Here is a 17,798-nt window from a genome sequence, read left to right on the forward strand (position 1 = left end):
AAATCAAAGGACAAAAACTACAGAATAATTTGAGTTAAGACTTACTTTACATAGAAAATTTTAATATATTAGTTATAGTATGGGGGCAAAATCCTTAGTCCTTATTAAACTAAAAACAAAGTCTATGTTTGGTTTGGTGTTCTACTTCATTCAAAGGTAAGTGTTTTCTATAACAAAAAAGTGCAAAAATAAAAGCATGCTTTTAAAAATGTCACTCTTATAAACTGATATTCACTAAAAGATTAGTGCACAAGGTAAAAAGGATCTGGACTGCAGCACACTGCAGCTGCCCTGGTGCAGCAGCTTCAAACATCTTCAGCACACTCTCATATAACACCCTGCGTTTCACCCCAGAGAAGGAATGTTGGCAAATATTTCCACCACATGGAATCTGCTGCTGAATTCCACATGGAATTCATGCTGTTAGGCCCTGAAATTTTATTCAGCAGTTTGAAACAATTCCACAGCTTTGCTCAGTCACCCTCCCACTTGGGACTAATGCACAAGCATGAACACCTATTGAGAAAAACCACACGGGCTCCAACCAGATACTACGGTAGGCTGCTTTCTCATATATTAATGTAAATACTGTGTGTTTAGTGTGATTCTAAAAGTCTTACTAAATGTAAAGCCATTTGTTAGTATGTTTCATTTTCCTTGAAGAACTGATTTTCAGTAATACTTTCATATATCATTTTATAACTTTAACATTGATGTAGATAAGAACTGGAAGCAGAAAAAGCTACAAACCCATTTTTTTTTCAAATCTCTATCACTGGATTTTTGACAAATTGGCATCTATAAATGCAACATCAGCACTTCTAAGTGAGTCTGTTTATCGTTTTTAAAATCTCTGAAACATGCACTCAGCAGTAAAATTCACTGGTGAGCCTCAAAGAATCTTTCCAGTTCATTCTCCAAAGTTCCTCGTTTAAGGGTTTAAATTATCCCACTCTGCAGTGGTATTGTTGTTGAATTTTTTATAATTTAAGCTTCAAAAGGCAACATTATTAACTGAAGCCAGTGATATCCTATTAAATTTATAAAACTAGAAAAATTATATATGATTTTTCCTATATTCTATACCACTTAAAAGTGTCAATGTCTGCTTTTTATGATGTTAAACTTTTCTCAGAACTGCTTCTGTAACAGCAATATGAATCAAGCATTAGTTTAAAGAAGCAATCCTGAAATATGATATTTTTAACTCACATGACACAAGATCATGGATCTTTGTGTTAACCATTTATACTGCAGGTATCCTGAGAAGATTTTAACTGCATACAAGTATTCCTACTCAAGGCATTTGACTGATAATAAACTTACCAATAGTTCTAAATTTTCTGATAGGTAAGAAATGAAACTACTTTCTGAATTTTTCAGAATCTTCACTGGCACATAAAAACTTGTTAGTATTTAATTAAGGAACAGGAAGGGTTAAGTACTTGTTCTCTAGCCCCTACTGCATACACAGTGCCAAAGTATCCTCCAAGGTTTTAAATTCTCCTTCCATGGTCTACATTCTTATTTCCAGAGGAAAAAGTTTTGTTCCACAGACATCAGGTCACTAGTTTACTAACTTCCAGTCACCTTGAGTTTGCTGAAATGAAGACTGTGCATTTTCTACTTCTCCTGCTACTGTTCGTGCCTCTGACACAGCCAGCACCACAAACTCAGCTGGACTCACACATTAACTATGAGTATGGAACAGATAATTCTGAAGAAACTAAATTTAGCCAGGACTATGAAGATAAATACCAGGATGGAAAAAATATTAAGGTATTTTTATTTCTACTTTAAATTCTTATTCTAAAATGATACCAACTTGAATGCATGTTTTCCTCTTAAATTCAATATTTGATAAGTTAAGAATGACAAAGGCACTTTAAATTTTAAAGTAATTATATATTTCACTTATGCATAATTCCTGAATTAATAATTAGTACCTATGGTAAACAAAAAGTAGCTAAAGAAATTTTGATTTGGAATTTAAATTAAAATTTAAGAGATATTAGACTTCAAGATGATCTCTGATAGTTGAAATTTTTGTTAAACAATACTACATAATATCCTATAGTTACATGCTATATTATCACAAAGATAAATTAAGAAAGGATGAACTATCAGTTTATGCTTATAGAATTCAGAAAAATACAATCCTAGAAAGTAAATATAAGAATACTTACTGGTTATGTATGCCAATCACATAGACTACCAATAAACTACTTGCTATAGGGGTTTATTTTTAATTACATTTAACAGGTTAGACTCTACCAATTTCTACCAAAGTCTGTAATGATGTAGCACTGAGCTGTGGCTTTTATACCACATCACTCATATCCAACCTTCAGAGCAAAGCAATTAGGGGTGTGTGTGTGTGTGTGTGTGTGTGTGTGTGTGTGTGTGTGTGTGTGTGTGTGTGTGTGTGTGTGGTTTTTCCCCCACGCTGGGCATACAGAAATGAACACTAGGTGGAGAAGAAAGTTAACATGGCATAAAACTATGTGCTGCTCACTGTGTGTCACACACACACACACACACACACACACACACACACAGGAAAATTAAAGTCAACACATAATATTTACTATTTTAAAAGTTCTTTTTACTACAAATCAGATAGTGAAGATTTTAAGATTAACCAGTTCAAACTGCTTTTTTCCCGTCCTAACTCACAATGAGCTAATGTTAACGCCAGTTTCTTTATTCCACAGGAATGAGTTAAGATGCTGGTATTATTTCTATCCATGGTTAAGACAAAATAGACAGGCACCTCTAGCAACAGCTTCAAGTTAAAAAGCAAAATTACAAAACAAAAAAAGCTTGTAACCTATTGTCTTACTGGAATGGTCTGAGTCTATCAGCCAACTGCAGGATACTTTCAAAAGTCCTCGAATCTTAAAACTTTCTGCTTAACTACACGGAGCTTTAAGCAGTTTTCCATCAATTTAATTATGAGGACTAATATCTGTTGAAATGGAGAATTCAGTGGGAAAGAGTGATAGGTTTAGGCAGTACACTGATGGGGAATGAGTCAGGAGTCCACTGAAATAACATGGACAAAGGGAAAAGAAAGAAAGACAGAAAGAAAGAAAAAGACAGAGTGAATAGGTATCCATGTAATAAATTATAGTCTACTAATAGAAAACACATTCTCTGAAAAGAAGACAGAGGGAATGATAATATCCAGTTGTAGAGCTCAGCCTACAGCAATGGCCTGAGCAGGTCAAGGGGCTAGAATAAAAGGGATCCATCCTAAGGCCAAAGGGAGGCACGCAGGCCATGAAAGAACCTACTTTCCATTCTAATTACACAGCTCTAAATATGACTGTGAGAAGTGTGCTGTTGCTGTACTGTTTCTCTGAAGGTAGAAACTGATGAAAAGTTATAAGGAATAGTGTCACAATAGAAAAATTTTCATTCTCATACAGAGAATTATCAACATGTTAATATCAAATACTAAGTTCAGCCAATGGAAACAAAACCTTTTTTAAAAAGCTGATTCATTTACTTAGGAATGCATATTCTACTTAGAGTATTTACAGTGTGATTTAATGAAAACAAGGTATGGAAGTATGTACAAAATCTTAACAGGGTGCTGAGATAGAACATGTGGACATAGGGCACTGCTGAGATAGGGCACTGCGGAGATAGAGCTGCAAAATAAAGTCTCTTGCAGCCACATATCCCCTGAGCCCAAATGGTGGACAGAACTGACTTCCTCAGGTTGTCCTTTGTCCAATGTCTGTCTGTCTGTCTGTCTGTCTGTCTGTCTGTCTGTCTCTCTCTCTCTCTCTCTCTCTCTCTCTCTCTCTCTCTCTCACACACACACACACACACACACATACACATACACACACCCCAAAATCCTAATAAAATACCTCTAATTGTGACTATGACAAATGTTTGTGATCCCTCCGGTTTAGAGTCAGACTCATGACTTATCACAGCTGATTAACAAACTTCTAACTTTACAATAGGAAAAAGAAACTATGATAATTCCTGATGATAAAAGTCTTCAGCTACAGAAAGATGAGGTTTTACCATCACTACCCACCAAGATAGAAAATGATGGTAAGTATAAGCAATCTATCTAGTATATTTGAAAAGCATCATTTAAAAATACCTACAAGAAATTATATTCTTTGTATTAATCAAAAATTGTCTGAAGACCAGTAAATTATAAACTGAAATTTCCTCTATAGTTATATGGGAAGTGCTCATTACTGAGTGAAAACTGTGGGCCAGAATGCTCAGAAACATCCAATACTTTGTCTAAAGCTACACTTTAGGGAAAAAAAAAAATCTTTCTTTCTGTCCACATAAAATCAGTTCAAAAGCCTGGCATGTTAGCACACACCTTTACTAATCCTAGCACTTGGAAGGTAAAGGCAGACAGATCTCAATGAGTTCTAAGTCAGCCTTAGACATATTAAGTTTCAGCTAGCAAAGGCTACATAAGGTTGTCAAAAATAAACAAGTCACAGGGCATGGTGGCACACACCTGTTACCCCAACATTCAGGGGCAGAGGCAAGTGGATCTCTGTTGAGTTCGAGGCCAGTCTGGTCAACAAAGTGAGTTCTTTGTAGCCTACACAGAGAAATCCTGTCTTGAAAAAACAAAATAAACAAACAAACAAACGAATGAATGAATAAACAAATCAAGAAAGATCTAAAGACTATTTTTCAAATACAATCAATAGCTTTGGATGAGGCAAATATAATACAATTAATTATTATCTTCAAGAAATTCACAGAAGCCAGAGTGTGTTGGGAGTGTTTACTCGTGGCCTTAAATTCAGTGACTAGTATTTTAAAAAGCAGCACGCAAAAAAGAAAAACACAAAGGAGAAACAAGAATGACTCTACGTAAGTAATTACAATGTATGTTTCAGTTAAAACAGTAGGGAAATTACTGTGAAATAACAAACTACAAGCCATACATTATAGTTCCTATATTTGATTCTTTAAAAAAAATTAAAAAATAAATTTATTCAGGTTACATTCCAATTGTTATCCCCTCACTTGTATCTTCCCATTCCCCTCTCCCTCCCTCTTTCACCCTATTCCCCTACCCTAGACCTGTGATAGAAAGGGACCTCCTCTCCACCTTATGATCATAGTCTATCAGGTCTCATCCAAAGAGCCTGCTTCCTCTTCCTCTGAGTGCCACTAGGCCTCCCCACCAAGGGGAAGTGGTCAAATAGGGGCCCCAGAGTTCATGTCAGAGTCAGTCCTCACTCCCCACACAACTGGCTAGATCTGAACAGGAGGTCTCCGTTTACTGCATGCATTGTCCTTGGTTGGCACAGTAGTTTGTGCAGGCCTCCCTGGGTCCAGATCCGCCAGCCTTGATGGTCTTCGTGTAGGGTTCCAGGACCCTCTAGGTCCTTCTATCTCCCTATTCACTCATACCACTCTCACCTGGAGTCCCAATAGCGACTCTCAGCATCTGTCCTGATCTGCCGCAGAGTGAAGACTCTCAGAAGACATCCATGTTGGGCTAGTATCCAATTATAAGTGAGTATATACCATTGTGTGTCTTTCTGGGTCTGGGTTAACTCACTCAGGATGATCTTTTCTAGTTCCATCCGTTTGTCTGCAAATTTCAAGATTTCCTTGTTTTTAATAGCTGAGTCGTATTCCATTGTGTAAATGTACCACAGTTTCTTTATCCATTCTTTGACTGAGGGACATCTAGGTTGTTTCCAGATTCTGGCTATTATGAATAAGGCTGCTATGCATATAGTTGAGCAGATGTCCTTGTTGTGTGGTGGAACATCTTTCGCGTATATTCCAGGGAGTGGAATAGGTGGGTCTTGAGGTAGCCCTATTCCCAATTTTCTGAGAGAGCACCAGACTGATTTCCAAAGTGGTTGCACTGATTTATTCTTGTCGTGTCACAAACCTAGTTTCATATGAAACAATGAAAAAATCCATCCATACCAATTCCTATGTGGCTACAATAAAATTAAAAATAAACTAAAACAGAAAACATATCCTTAAAAATTTGGCAAATATTTTAGTAAAAATAGACGTGAATAATTGGAATGATATTCTTTTCTTGGACAGGATGATTGAATCCCATACAAATATCATTATTATTTAAATTCAGAAAGTATATACAATCCTACTAAAATTACCAAATTATTTATAATGCTAGGAAAGTTGATTCTAAAATACAGATTGAGATACATATAAGAAAAACTGCAAAACTAGCTGGACAATGCCAGATAAAACATACCATGTTTAACAACTTGGGACTAGTACATGAATAAAGACCAGTGACACAGATTAAAAAGATCAGACATGGACAGAAATACAGAGGCACTTAGAATATAATTAAGGCATGGAAAAGTACTCAAGCGCTTAGGTACTGAGGGAGAAAGATTTTAAATAACTAAGTCTAGGAGAACTAGATAGCCACTTGGAGAGAGAGAAGATAGATGCACATTTCATAAAAACAAGAGAAAAATAAGCTTAAGAAAGATTAGGGATCTGCATGTGTAAGATAAAGCCTTAAAGGATTAGTAGACAGTCTGGGATTGGAGTGACTTGAAATCCAGATATTTTATAGAAAAAGATTTTTTAAATTACTTCATAAAATTACAAAATAATCACTTTTGTATAAAGCAAAAGACATCAAAATGGGAAGGATATTTGCAATATATTATAAAAATGTAATTCTCCAACTTATAAAGAACTCAAATATCGAAGAAAAGAAGCTGAACAAAAATTCATCTGGTGGCCAGTAACACAGCTCAGGGCTGAGTCTTGACTCTGTGAGTTCAATCCTCAGGCCCTACATGTTGGACAAAATAAACTATTGCAACTTGTTTTTTCTCTTTTTTAAAAAATATATTTTATTTGACTCTTTCTGCTTCTGGGTTAACTCACTCATTATGATCATTTCTAGTTCAATCCATTTGTCCACAAATTTCGGGAATTCCTTGTTTTTCATAGCTGAGTAGTATTCCATAGTGTAAATGTACCACAGTAACTTTCTTATCCATTCTTCTACTGAGGGACACTTTAGGCTGTTTCCATGTTCTGGATATTACGAATAAGGCTGCTATGAACATGGTTTGAGCAAATTTTCTTGTTGTGTGCTGGAGCATCTTCTGGCTATATTCCAAAGAGTGGAAATAGCTGGGTCTTGCGGAAGCCCTATTCCCAGTTTTCTAAGATAGCACCAGATAGATTTTGAGTGGAGAGTGAGGTCTGACTTTCACACGAACTCTGGTGCCCCATATTTGACCACACCCCCTGGATGGGGAGACCTGTTGGCACTCAGAGGAAGGACAGCGGGCTACCAAGAAGAGACTTGATACCCTATGAGCATATACAGGGGGAGGAGGTCCCCCTCAGTCACAGTCATAGGGGAGGGGAGTAAGGGGAAAATGGGAGGGAGGAAGGAATGGGAGGATACAAGGGAGGGGATAACCATTGAGATGTAATATGAATAAATTAATAAAATAAAATAAAAAACGGTGGGGGGGGGGGGGACGACGACCAGCAAGACAGCTCGTAGGTAAAGGCACCCGTTGCTGCCAAGCTTGACAACCTGAATTCAATCCACGTGGTAGGAGAGAATTGTTTCCTGAATGTTGTTCTACCACAAATTTATACACATACACAATAATAAAGTGATAATCTATGTTAACTGTAGACTTTAAGTAAAATTCTGATTAAATTATTAAACACAATACAGATTGTCAGTTACCATAATTATGTTTTCTGATATCACCAATATTCTCTAACATTTTTTTAAATTCAAAATAATTTTACAGATGACAAATATTTTCAAATAAGTTTATGTTTACCATTCTTTCTCCTAATTTAGAAATGCCCACATGCCTGTTGTGTGTCTGTTTTAAGTGGCTCTGTCTACTGTGAAGAAGTTGACATTGATGCTGTGCCACCATTGCCAAAGGAATCAGCTTATCTTTATGCACGATTCAATAAAATTAAAAAGCTGACTGCCAAAGATTTTGCAGACATGCGTAAGTTCAAAATATAAAACTCCAAATATCTACCTATTTTTCACCTACTATATTTAAGGTCAGCACTGTTAGAGCATCTAGGTATACAGCGTACACTTTACAAAGATCAGAATCTCCTTTCCATAAATCCTTCTGTGATCATTCTGTACTGGCGATGTTGCTATTCCCTGACACAGGTATCATCACTTCAAGACGCACACGTTTCAGGTGGTCAGCAGTATCAGCATGGCTAGGGTGCTTCTCCAACTAACTAGATATTTTATTTTCCACTTTTACCATAAATCCACAAACTGCTTTTATTTCCACTTTTTATTGTTATGTTTTCTTCTGCCCTTGAACTCAATATGCAATAGAGGCGAATGATCTTGAACTGCCGCCCTCACTTTCCATGTTCTAGGATTACTTGACTCCTTGCAACTCTTAAGCCTGGATACATAGTAAAAGTATCTGGAGAGCGAGATAGAAAGATGGTTCAGTGTTTAAGAGTGTTTCTGCTCTTCCTGAGGACCCCTCAGTTTGATGCCCAGAACCCATTATCAGGTGGTTCACAACTACCTCTAACTCCAGCTACAGGGGATCTGATACCCTTGCTGGACTCTACAAGCACCTACAATCACACATACACTTACCCACACACAGACAAATACATGTACACATAATTAACAATCTTTTAAAAGTATCTGGAGAACAACTTTTAAAATACCAAGTTGTAATCATTATGATGAAATGCAACCATACTCCTTAGAGGCTTTAAAGGACAAAGTTCTGTAACAGTGGTGTTAACTTTTTGCCAGGTTATTAGCAATCAGCCTTTTGGCTTTCTAACTTTAACTGAACTGAGGTGTTGTGGTCAGCATACTACTAATGCCCCTTTCTATAATACCAAGACCCAGTCCTGGATTGCTCATTCCTTGTCAGTTTTCCAGATTTCAAGGTCATCAAGTGTTCCTAAGAAAACCACAATCAAATCCACATTGGCTTCACTACATTTGATTTACTTATCGGGAGTGCAGCAGTTGAGTCCAAGATTTGGCCCACACTAGGCAAGTGCTCTCTACCACTGTGTGACATCCCCAGCTTCTTTAACTATACATTTACGAGTTTAAGTCTAACTGGATTCACGCTGCCAACAGTACGTCTAAGTTGCAGAGTGAAGGACAGTTGGTGTTTCTCATTATTTATACTTTTCTGGACATGTAGTTCAGTGCTAGAACACTTGCCTAGCACATATGAAGGCATAGACTCAATCTCCAGTCATATATGATAACTAGCAGAAATTCACAGAACAATTAACAACAAAACCGAGTTATTCAAAATATACATTTCCAATTAAGGAATAACCAGGCAATGCTCTACTTTCAGTCATCATAAAATGTAGCAGTGTCTTATTCTTATTCATCATGGTTTTCACATTAATTTTTGCTTCATATTGCAGAAAATCCAAGTGTTAGATAAATTTCACTCAAGTGTGAGTTACACCAATGTTCATGAATTCAGAGGGCATATTAAGCTGTCTTTAAACAAAAAGGTCCATATTAATTGGCTGGCAAAAATGAGTGAGCAGAACCTTATGAGCACCTGCCTGTGGAACTCTCCTAGAATCAACAGTTCTGTATTCACTAATTCAGTGTTGCAACAACTTTTTAGAAAACAGCTACTATGAATGAGAAAAAACCCCACCAAACCCTATATTCTAACCATCTCAGCCTAAGCTACTCCCAACAGAGAGAGGGAGAGGGAGAGGAGGGGGGACAGGGAGAGGGAGAGGAGGAGGAGGAAGAGGGGAAGAGGGAGAGGGAGAGAGTGACTATGTCTCAATCTCTTAGTCTGCACCACGTTAACAAATTAGAGTACATTTTTGTCTTTGTTTTTGTTAAGTAAGGTATAAACAAACTAATACAATAATATCCACAATTATAATGCAACATACTGGCAAAAAATTAAAAATAATTATATATTAAATTTGATCAACCACAATTACTCCCTATGATGTGCAGTAAGAATTTACTTTGCTGTTTATACATAATAAATTTAGAGAAGGATGGAAAGACTATAAACTGTAAGATGCTTTTTGAATTGTACATTCTGAGCGACCATAGTAAGAAAAGGCATCATTGTTAGGCACAGAAACACTCAGTACTCAACAAAACTTTACTTGTGGGATTATGAGTTTAGCTCAGTGGGAGAGTGCTTGTTTACCAAGCATGAAGCCCCAGGTTCAGTCTCAGTACTTCATGAAAACACAGCTGGAATTCTAGTACCATGCTATAGGTTAGATTAGCAACACTGCAAGATGAGCTTGACTGAGTACTAACTGCAACAGAAACTTAGGGCCTTGAGTGATCTGTTCAGTGCTTTTCTTCAGTCTACACAGTGAAATCCTAACATATTTCTGTACTTATTACCCTCAAGCTAACTTAAGAAGACTTGATTTTACGGGAAATTTGATAGAAGACATAGAAGACGGTACTTTTTCAAAACTTTCTCTGTTAGAAGAACTTACACTTGCTGAAAATCAACTACTAAGACTTCCAGTTCTTCCTCCGAAACTTACTTTACTTAATGCCAAACATAATAAAATCAAGAGTAAAGGAATTAAAGCAAATACATTCAAAGTAAGTATTCCATAGTATGACTGAACACAATATCTGTGATATTTTAAGTTTTTATTTTGTTTGTTTATTGTGTGTTCATTTATTTTGTGTATGGGCATATACCAGGGATACTTGTAGATACTTGTGGAAGTTGGCTGTCTCCTTTCACCATGTGGGCCCTGGGGCAGGAGCTCAGGTCATCAAGCTTAACAGCAAGTATGTTAATGGTTGAAGCATCTCACTGACCCAGTGATAATATTTTTAAATTGGTACTGTGTTTCCTCTCATTCTGCTCCTGTTCTACTTTTGAGATATATTTCTATAGAGCAGGATAAGAAGTGAAGAGAGCTGTAGTGAGTCTTTTTCCAGACCAATATTATTCCAGACTTATATTCCACAAGGGGACATTGGGTCAATATATATGTATGCATGGCTGAAAGTATAATTTGGTGGTAGAAAGTATGCTTAGGATGTTTGAAGACCTAAGTTCAACTCCTTCCATCAAATAAAATCAATCAAACAAACAAAACATATATCATAACATGTATCATAGAAAGATAGAAAAATGGGTGTTTTCTATTAATAGTAAAAAATATATTTAAAAGTAAACACTTCTATTTCATTGTTTCAAAATATTTATATTGTTCCTATTAACTAGGAATAGCTAGTATAATTTATATTTAACCATAGTAAATAATACAGCAGTATTCCTCAAAGAATAAATCAAGTAATTCCAAAATAACAGATTTTTTTTTAATGAAATTGAAAAAAGTAATCACATCAGTCCAGAACTTCCATACCTATGGTATAATCTCTCTACTCTAGAAGGTAACCTCAGGCAAAACCATGAGATGCTCAAGCCACTGTTGGCAGAAGATAACCCTATTCCAAAGGCAAGATGGGGGCTGGAGAGATGGCTCTGCTCCTCCAGAGATCCTGAGTTCAATTCCCAGCAACTATATGGTGGCTCACAACCATCTATAATGTGATCTGATGCCCTCTTCTGGCCTGCAGATGTGCCCTCTCCTACAAAAAAACCAAGATTTTTCCAAAGGCAAGATGGCAGGCATGGCGGAGCATGATGGAGAAAGGAGCTCTGTACCTTTGAGGCCAGTATGATCTACATAGCAACTTCCAGTAAGAGAGGGCTATATAGTGAGACACCATCTCAAAAATAACAACAGAGACAAGATCTCACACACGTGCAATTGCAACTACCCAGGAGCCTCAGGCAGGAGGACCTGAAGGTTAAGACCAGTTTAGGCAATGTCACAAGAGAACTCCGAATAGAAGAACCTAAAGTTATCAAACTTTCACTTATGCCAGATTATGTAATCAAACAAATATATCCTCTATCCACAACTGCCTGTTAAAAAAATATTTTCAGGTCAGGCAGTAGTGTTGCATGCCTTTAATCCCAGCACTTGGGAGGCAGAGACAGGCAGATCTCTGATTTGGAGCCTAGCCTCCAGGACAGCAAGGCTACACAGAGATCCCTGTCTCAAAATACGAAGAACACAAACAAATACCACTCCCCAAACAAAACAACAAAAACAACAAAACCTATTTTCTTTCTATTTAAGGTAATCTTCAACATTACAGAATCTTGCTAGGTTTTTTGTTTGCTTGTTTTTATTTATAAATAAAGGACTGAGACACCCAGACAGACATCCCTACAAAGATGGCATAGTGGTGCACACCTGTAATCCCAGCATAGGAGAGGGTAAGGCAAGAGAACTTCAAGTTTAAGGCCAACTTGGTCCAGGTTCACATGGTAAGACCAAGTCTCAAAATACAAATCAGAGCAGACTCACTTTCTAAAAACAAAACAAACAAAAATATAGCTTGTGAGCTAGGCAGATACTTGAGCATGTGGAGGCATTAGCCCAGAGAGCCTGACCACCATGCTCCATATCATGCATCTCTAATCTTATACCTCTTCTGGTGAGACAAAAAGAAGGCAGGTGAATTGCTAGACGCTCATGGGCCAGCTAGCCTGAGGATGTGGCACAGCAGCAGGAACAAGATGCCTCAACAAGCTGGAAGGGGAGAAACGACTCTCCTAAGAGTTGTCCTCTGACCTCTGTATGTACATGCACATGTGTGCACACATGCAAAGGTTTTAAAATTTAAAATTGTAATCTAAAGAAGTGAATTTAAGTAGGTACGTCTTTGAATAACTAGCAGGTCACAGAGTGTTTAGAGCACGACATGGTGCAACTCCTTGTAGTCTAAGCTACTTGGAAAAGTGAAGCAAGAGGAAGCTTAAGACTAGCAGGTGAAGGCTAGCTTGGGTAAGGTAGAATGGCCACACTCATCTCAGAAGAAGGAAGGACAAAGGAAGGAAAGCTTAAATATTTTGTGATTTTACAAAAGAGACATTGGGCAAGTTGGCATGAAAATGATATAATTGTCTACTTTATTTAATGCAGTGCAATTGCAATAACTACTAGTAAACTCCAGTTACTATAATTCATATAAAAGCAGCCCTGGAAAGATAGGTAGTTGGTGTCCATATGGTAGGAATGTAAAATGTTTAAGAAAGGATAGAGGGGTGGGGAGGTGGCTCATCAGGTATGGGTGCTTGCTGTCAAGTTGGACAATCTGAGTTGGATCCCCAGGTCAAACATGGAATCAGAGATCCAACTGCTGTGGGGTGTCCTCTAACTTACAACATGTGCATTATGGCTTACACACACGAACACATATAAAGAATTTTTAAAAATTGAAAAAAGAGAAAGGATTGAAATAACAGCATAGAAAAAGAACTAGTAACTGGGGCATAGTACAACATGCCTGTAATCCTAGCATCTGGGAAGCTGAAGAACTGTAAGTTTTAGGTGGGTTCATGGTGAGACACCCTCACACATACCAATAATAAAATCTGCATGGTAGCACAGGATACATACAAAGATTAGGGGTAATGGCTAAAGAAATGACATTCTGAAATAACAGCATACAATGATACACAGTACTATATTACTGTTAATAAAGAATATTTCAATGTAAGTCTCTCATGGGAAACCACACATCCTGTTACATGTTAATTGCATGTTTGACAAATTGCTTTGAGAAAGCAACATCTTGCTAAGCATAATCTCTTAGGAGTAGCCATTTTTCTAGAAATAGGTAGAACTTTTATGGGAAGCTCAGGAGTCTCAAAGACTTGAAGGATTCAACCACTGATCTTATATAGGTGCTCCCTAGATAAATTTCAAAGGCTGAGTACTCAGGAATGAGCTGAATGGTCAAAGAAACGTGGAGTGTGCAACAGAGTTCTGTTAAATATCGTGTCTTGAAAACCAAAGACACTGTTCATGAGACAAAAACCAATAACAATCAAAATAACAAATGATTATGCCAACATTGATATTACTGAAATGTGCTTACATCAATAGTTTTAAAGTATGTATTATCTGAATGTGAAGGAATGCTTAGATCTCAGTAACATTCAAATTTTTCTTTATAGAAACTGAATAAACTCTCTTTCCTCTATTTGGACCATAATGATCTGGAATCTGTGCCTCCAAATTTACCAGAAAGTCTACGTGTAATTCACCTTCAGGTACAACTGTTTTTTGCACAGTAACCAGCTTTAGCTAATATGGGGCCACTTTTTATTATTCATTAAGAAACTCATTCATGTACATGTCTAATTATGGTTACATAACTAAAGCAGTGCGATTACCTAATGCCTACATAAGAACCGCAGGTCCAATCCAGAGTATACTAAGTAGATCAGTCTAGGAAGTATAAAGTCTATTCTTTTTTTAAAAAATGATTTATTTATTTCATGTGCTTTGCCTACATGTATGTCTATGTGAGTGTGTTGGATCTCTAAAACTGGAGTGTGAGTTGCCTTATGGGCGTTGGGAATTAAATCCTGGCCCTTTGGAAGAGCATCTAGTGCTCTTAAGCCACTGAGCCATTTCTCCAGCCCAGAATACATCTTCTGGCACCTCTAGTTGTGGTTTTAAGTGGTGCTGGGGACTGGATACAGTCACTGAGCATTTGCATTTTTAAATTTTTATTTATGGCATTCTTTAGCTCCGTATTTCTCAGGCTGAAGCTGACTGGGGTGATGAAGGGATGGGCATCAGGCAGTCACTGCCAAGGCTATATAGCTGGAACCCTTGGATCTGAGGCACAAGCTGGAGGCAAAACCACAGAGCACAATCACAAAGGTGGTGGTGCCTATGTGGTGTTTTTGTTTGTCTCGCCATCCCCAGAAGAGGGGATGACAATGAAGAAAACAACAGGGACAGTAACTGACCCATCAGAACTGAGACATACACAGGAACCATAACCATAGTGGTACAAATTGTGTTGCGTGTTCTAACAGGCCAAAGTCAAGAACGGTGAGTGTCTTTTTTCCTGACACAACCTGTGACACACAATGTGTGGTGTTTTCTAACTACTAACCAATTCTCCAACAGCAGCTGGGTATTCTAAAATTCAATTCTGATACCACTGAGTCTGTGGAGACCCTGTAAGTCCATGATTCAGTTTGACAACACTGTTCCCACTGCAGGTACAGTCCAAAGCATGTTTGTCTTGTCCCCCATACTGCAGTTTTCTAGAGGGTACTATAAGTTATCTCATTATCATAATTCAAAATTATCAAAAACAAAGCTATTCCTATCATCCAAGAATGTTCTAGGAGTTCAGCTTCTCTATGCTAAAATTTGTGCTGGCTTCCAAAACCCAGGATTCCTCTCACACCTTCTGTAATGTGGTGGAGGCAGGAAAGGGGAAGAGACAGAATAATGGAGGCAAACCACCTGGGCAATCTGCCAGGACCTGACTCAAGGTGCTCAGTATCTATCTCCTAGTTACTTTGAACACAGATTTGAAGACCACTGATTTATGTTTCTTTTTCCAAATAGTAGTGCACTCAGATTTATGATTTGTGCTTCTTTTCCAACTAGAGGTGAGCAAGCATGTACTTTTTCGAGACTCTGTAGCTGGGTTTATAGGATAGCATGAAGTGGAAACTGCCAGAGAGAGAAAAAAAGTGAAAATGAACAAAAGTTGACATCTCAGCAACACAAGAATTTCAACGTATTATTTTTCAAGTTTTTAAGGAGATTTAAGCACAGTGCTGGGTGTAGGGGAGGATATCTTTAGTGCCAGAGCTTGCTCAGGAGGCAGACACAAGAGAATCTTTTGAGTTTGAAGCCAGCCTGGTCTACAAAGTGAGTCCAGGACAGCCAAGATTACACAGAGAAGCCCTGTCTCGAAAAACAAAACAAAGCAAAACAAGACAAACAAACAAACAAAAAACCCAAAAACCAAAAACCAAAAAAAAAAAAAAAGCATACAGTACCATTTTGAGTTAATATTTCAGAATAGGATACTTTTTCTAGCTACCATGTGTCTATTTATATTCCAAATAGGATTGAATGGATGCAAATCTGAGTAATAATCAGTAGACCGCTATTCCAAAACAATTCTGCACATTTAAAAGTATGTACAGGAAAAAAGTATGTACAGGTTCTAAAAGAGGGTGTCATTTCTGTAAACTAATATTTTTTAAAGTATTTAAAAAATAACATTATTGGCAAAATATCTTATGTGTTTTTACTATATGACATACAAAATGTTGGTTTTAAACTTCAGAATATTTTCCTTTTATTTTTCAGTTTAACAGCATATCTTCAATTACGGATGATACGTTCTGCAAGGCAAATGACACTCGTTACATTCGGGACCGTATTGAAGAAATCCGCTTGGAGGGCAATCCAATTGCTCTGGGAAAGCATCCAAACAGTTTTATCTGCTTAAAAAGATTACCTATAGGGTCATACTTTTAAGTACCATCAATGCAGCTTATAATCCAAAGTACTTATACCCAATATCTAAAGAAACATAAACATTAGTTTAATGTTATCATTTTATCTCACTATGATGGAATTTTATATTGAAACAAAGATGTCCAAAATTCTTAGCCGTAACTACAAAAATAATCCAGTCCAAATCTCTTAGTTCCAAACAACACAATATGAAACTAAACAGCATTAAAAGCTCCTTGTAGTTTATACCAGATTGTCATCTAAATAGCATGCTTTTATACAAACATAGCATGAGATACACAAACAGCATTAAAAGCTCCTTGTAGTTTATACCAGATTGTCATCTAAATAGCATGCTTTTATACAAACATAGCATGAGATACACCATTCCCATGACTAATGAGTACAAGAATTCCAAGAAACTTTCAACTGGTTGTCTTTCTTAACATTCACTGTATCTCAAAAGCATTTAAAGCAGATGTTCAAAAAAGCTGTGAAAAGCGAAGTGTTCCCAGTAACCTCCCAATGACTTTATGATTCATCGGCACTCTCCAGAAAGCAGAAACTTTCTTTCTGTCAAGGCAGCTATTTTACTGTATTTCTCCCTTAGCCTAAGAAAAAGGGTAGCCACATGTAGGCAAAATCTTCCAAATAAAGTAACATTTTACTCTTTGCTATAGAATCAGTTTAGAAAAGTTCTGTTTTCTGCTTTGTGGTCACATGGATAGTCTTTAGTCAATTACTTCAACAACAACAGCGATAAAAACTTTGCTAAAAAGAAAAAAAAAAAAGCCCTACTCATTTGTGAGAAAATAAGGCTCATTCACTCTAAAGATTCTCAACTATGAAAAAAATGTAAACTTTTTCACAGTATAGGAATGATTTTTATCAAAAATTTGTTCAAATATAAGAAATGAAAATAGTCTATTCTGTACACAGCTTCACCTGTACAAGTTCACTCAAACAAAGTGAATATCCCCAATACAGCTGTGAGCACCAATTCTCAACAGCCATGATTTCCAGATACATGTAGTAGTGAAAACCTAATCTTTAATCTAATAGTGATAACTAAACCAATGCAGATAAAAATTCCAAAATTAACCTTGAGAGGAAAATACATATTCCACTCACAAATATTAGTCTACATATTACTTTGGGGTGTACATAAAATTATCAGTGTTTTAGAAATATTGATGTTTTACACATGAAAGTACCAATAGTATTTCCATTATAAGATTCATATTAGAATTTACATGCTTTTCCTAGAACATTCATTTTAAGCATTTGGTTGTTTTGCCTCAACCTACACTAACTCCTCTTCTCATCTGTTAAAGCTGACCCCGATGAAACTTTTCACTAAAGCATCTGTGATCTGTAAGGCCATAACTGTTGCTCTAATAATGTTCACT

At 36.9% G+C, this 17,798-nt stretch overlaps 2 protein-coding genes across 2 annotated transcripts in view; one reads left to right on the forward strand and one right to left on the reverse strand.

Annotated features, from left to right (window-relative positions):
- The window catches only part of Cenpp (centromere protein P), a 195,698-nt gene that overhangs the window by 143,617 nt on the left and 34,283 nt on the right, over positions 1–17,798 (reverse strand). The window lies entirely within an intron of this gene.
- On the forward strand, positions 362–16,686 carry Ogn (osteoglycin). The gene is given in 9 exon segments (XM_051171102.1): positions 362–403; positions 406–556; positions 1,535–1,779; positions 3,981–4,074; positions 7,844–7,872; positions 7,874–8,003; positions 10,416–10,618; positions 14,067–14,162; positions 16,240–16,686. Coding segments are annotated over 9 exon segments (1,161 nt in total). The 3' UTR covers positions 16,411–16,686.

Source organism: Acomys russatus, chromosome 3, assembly GCF_903995435.1.
Source record: "Acomys russatus chromosome 3, mAcoRus1.1, whole genome shotgun sequence".
NCBI classification, from domain to species: Eukaryota; Metazoa; Chordata; class Mammalia; order Rodentia; family Muridae; genus Acomys; species Acomys russatus.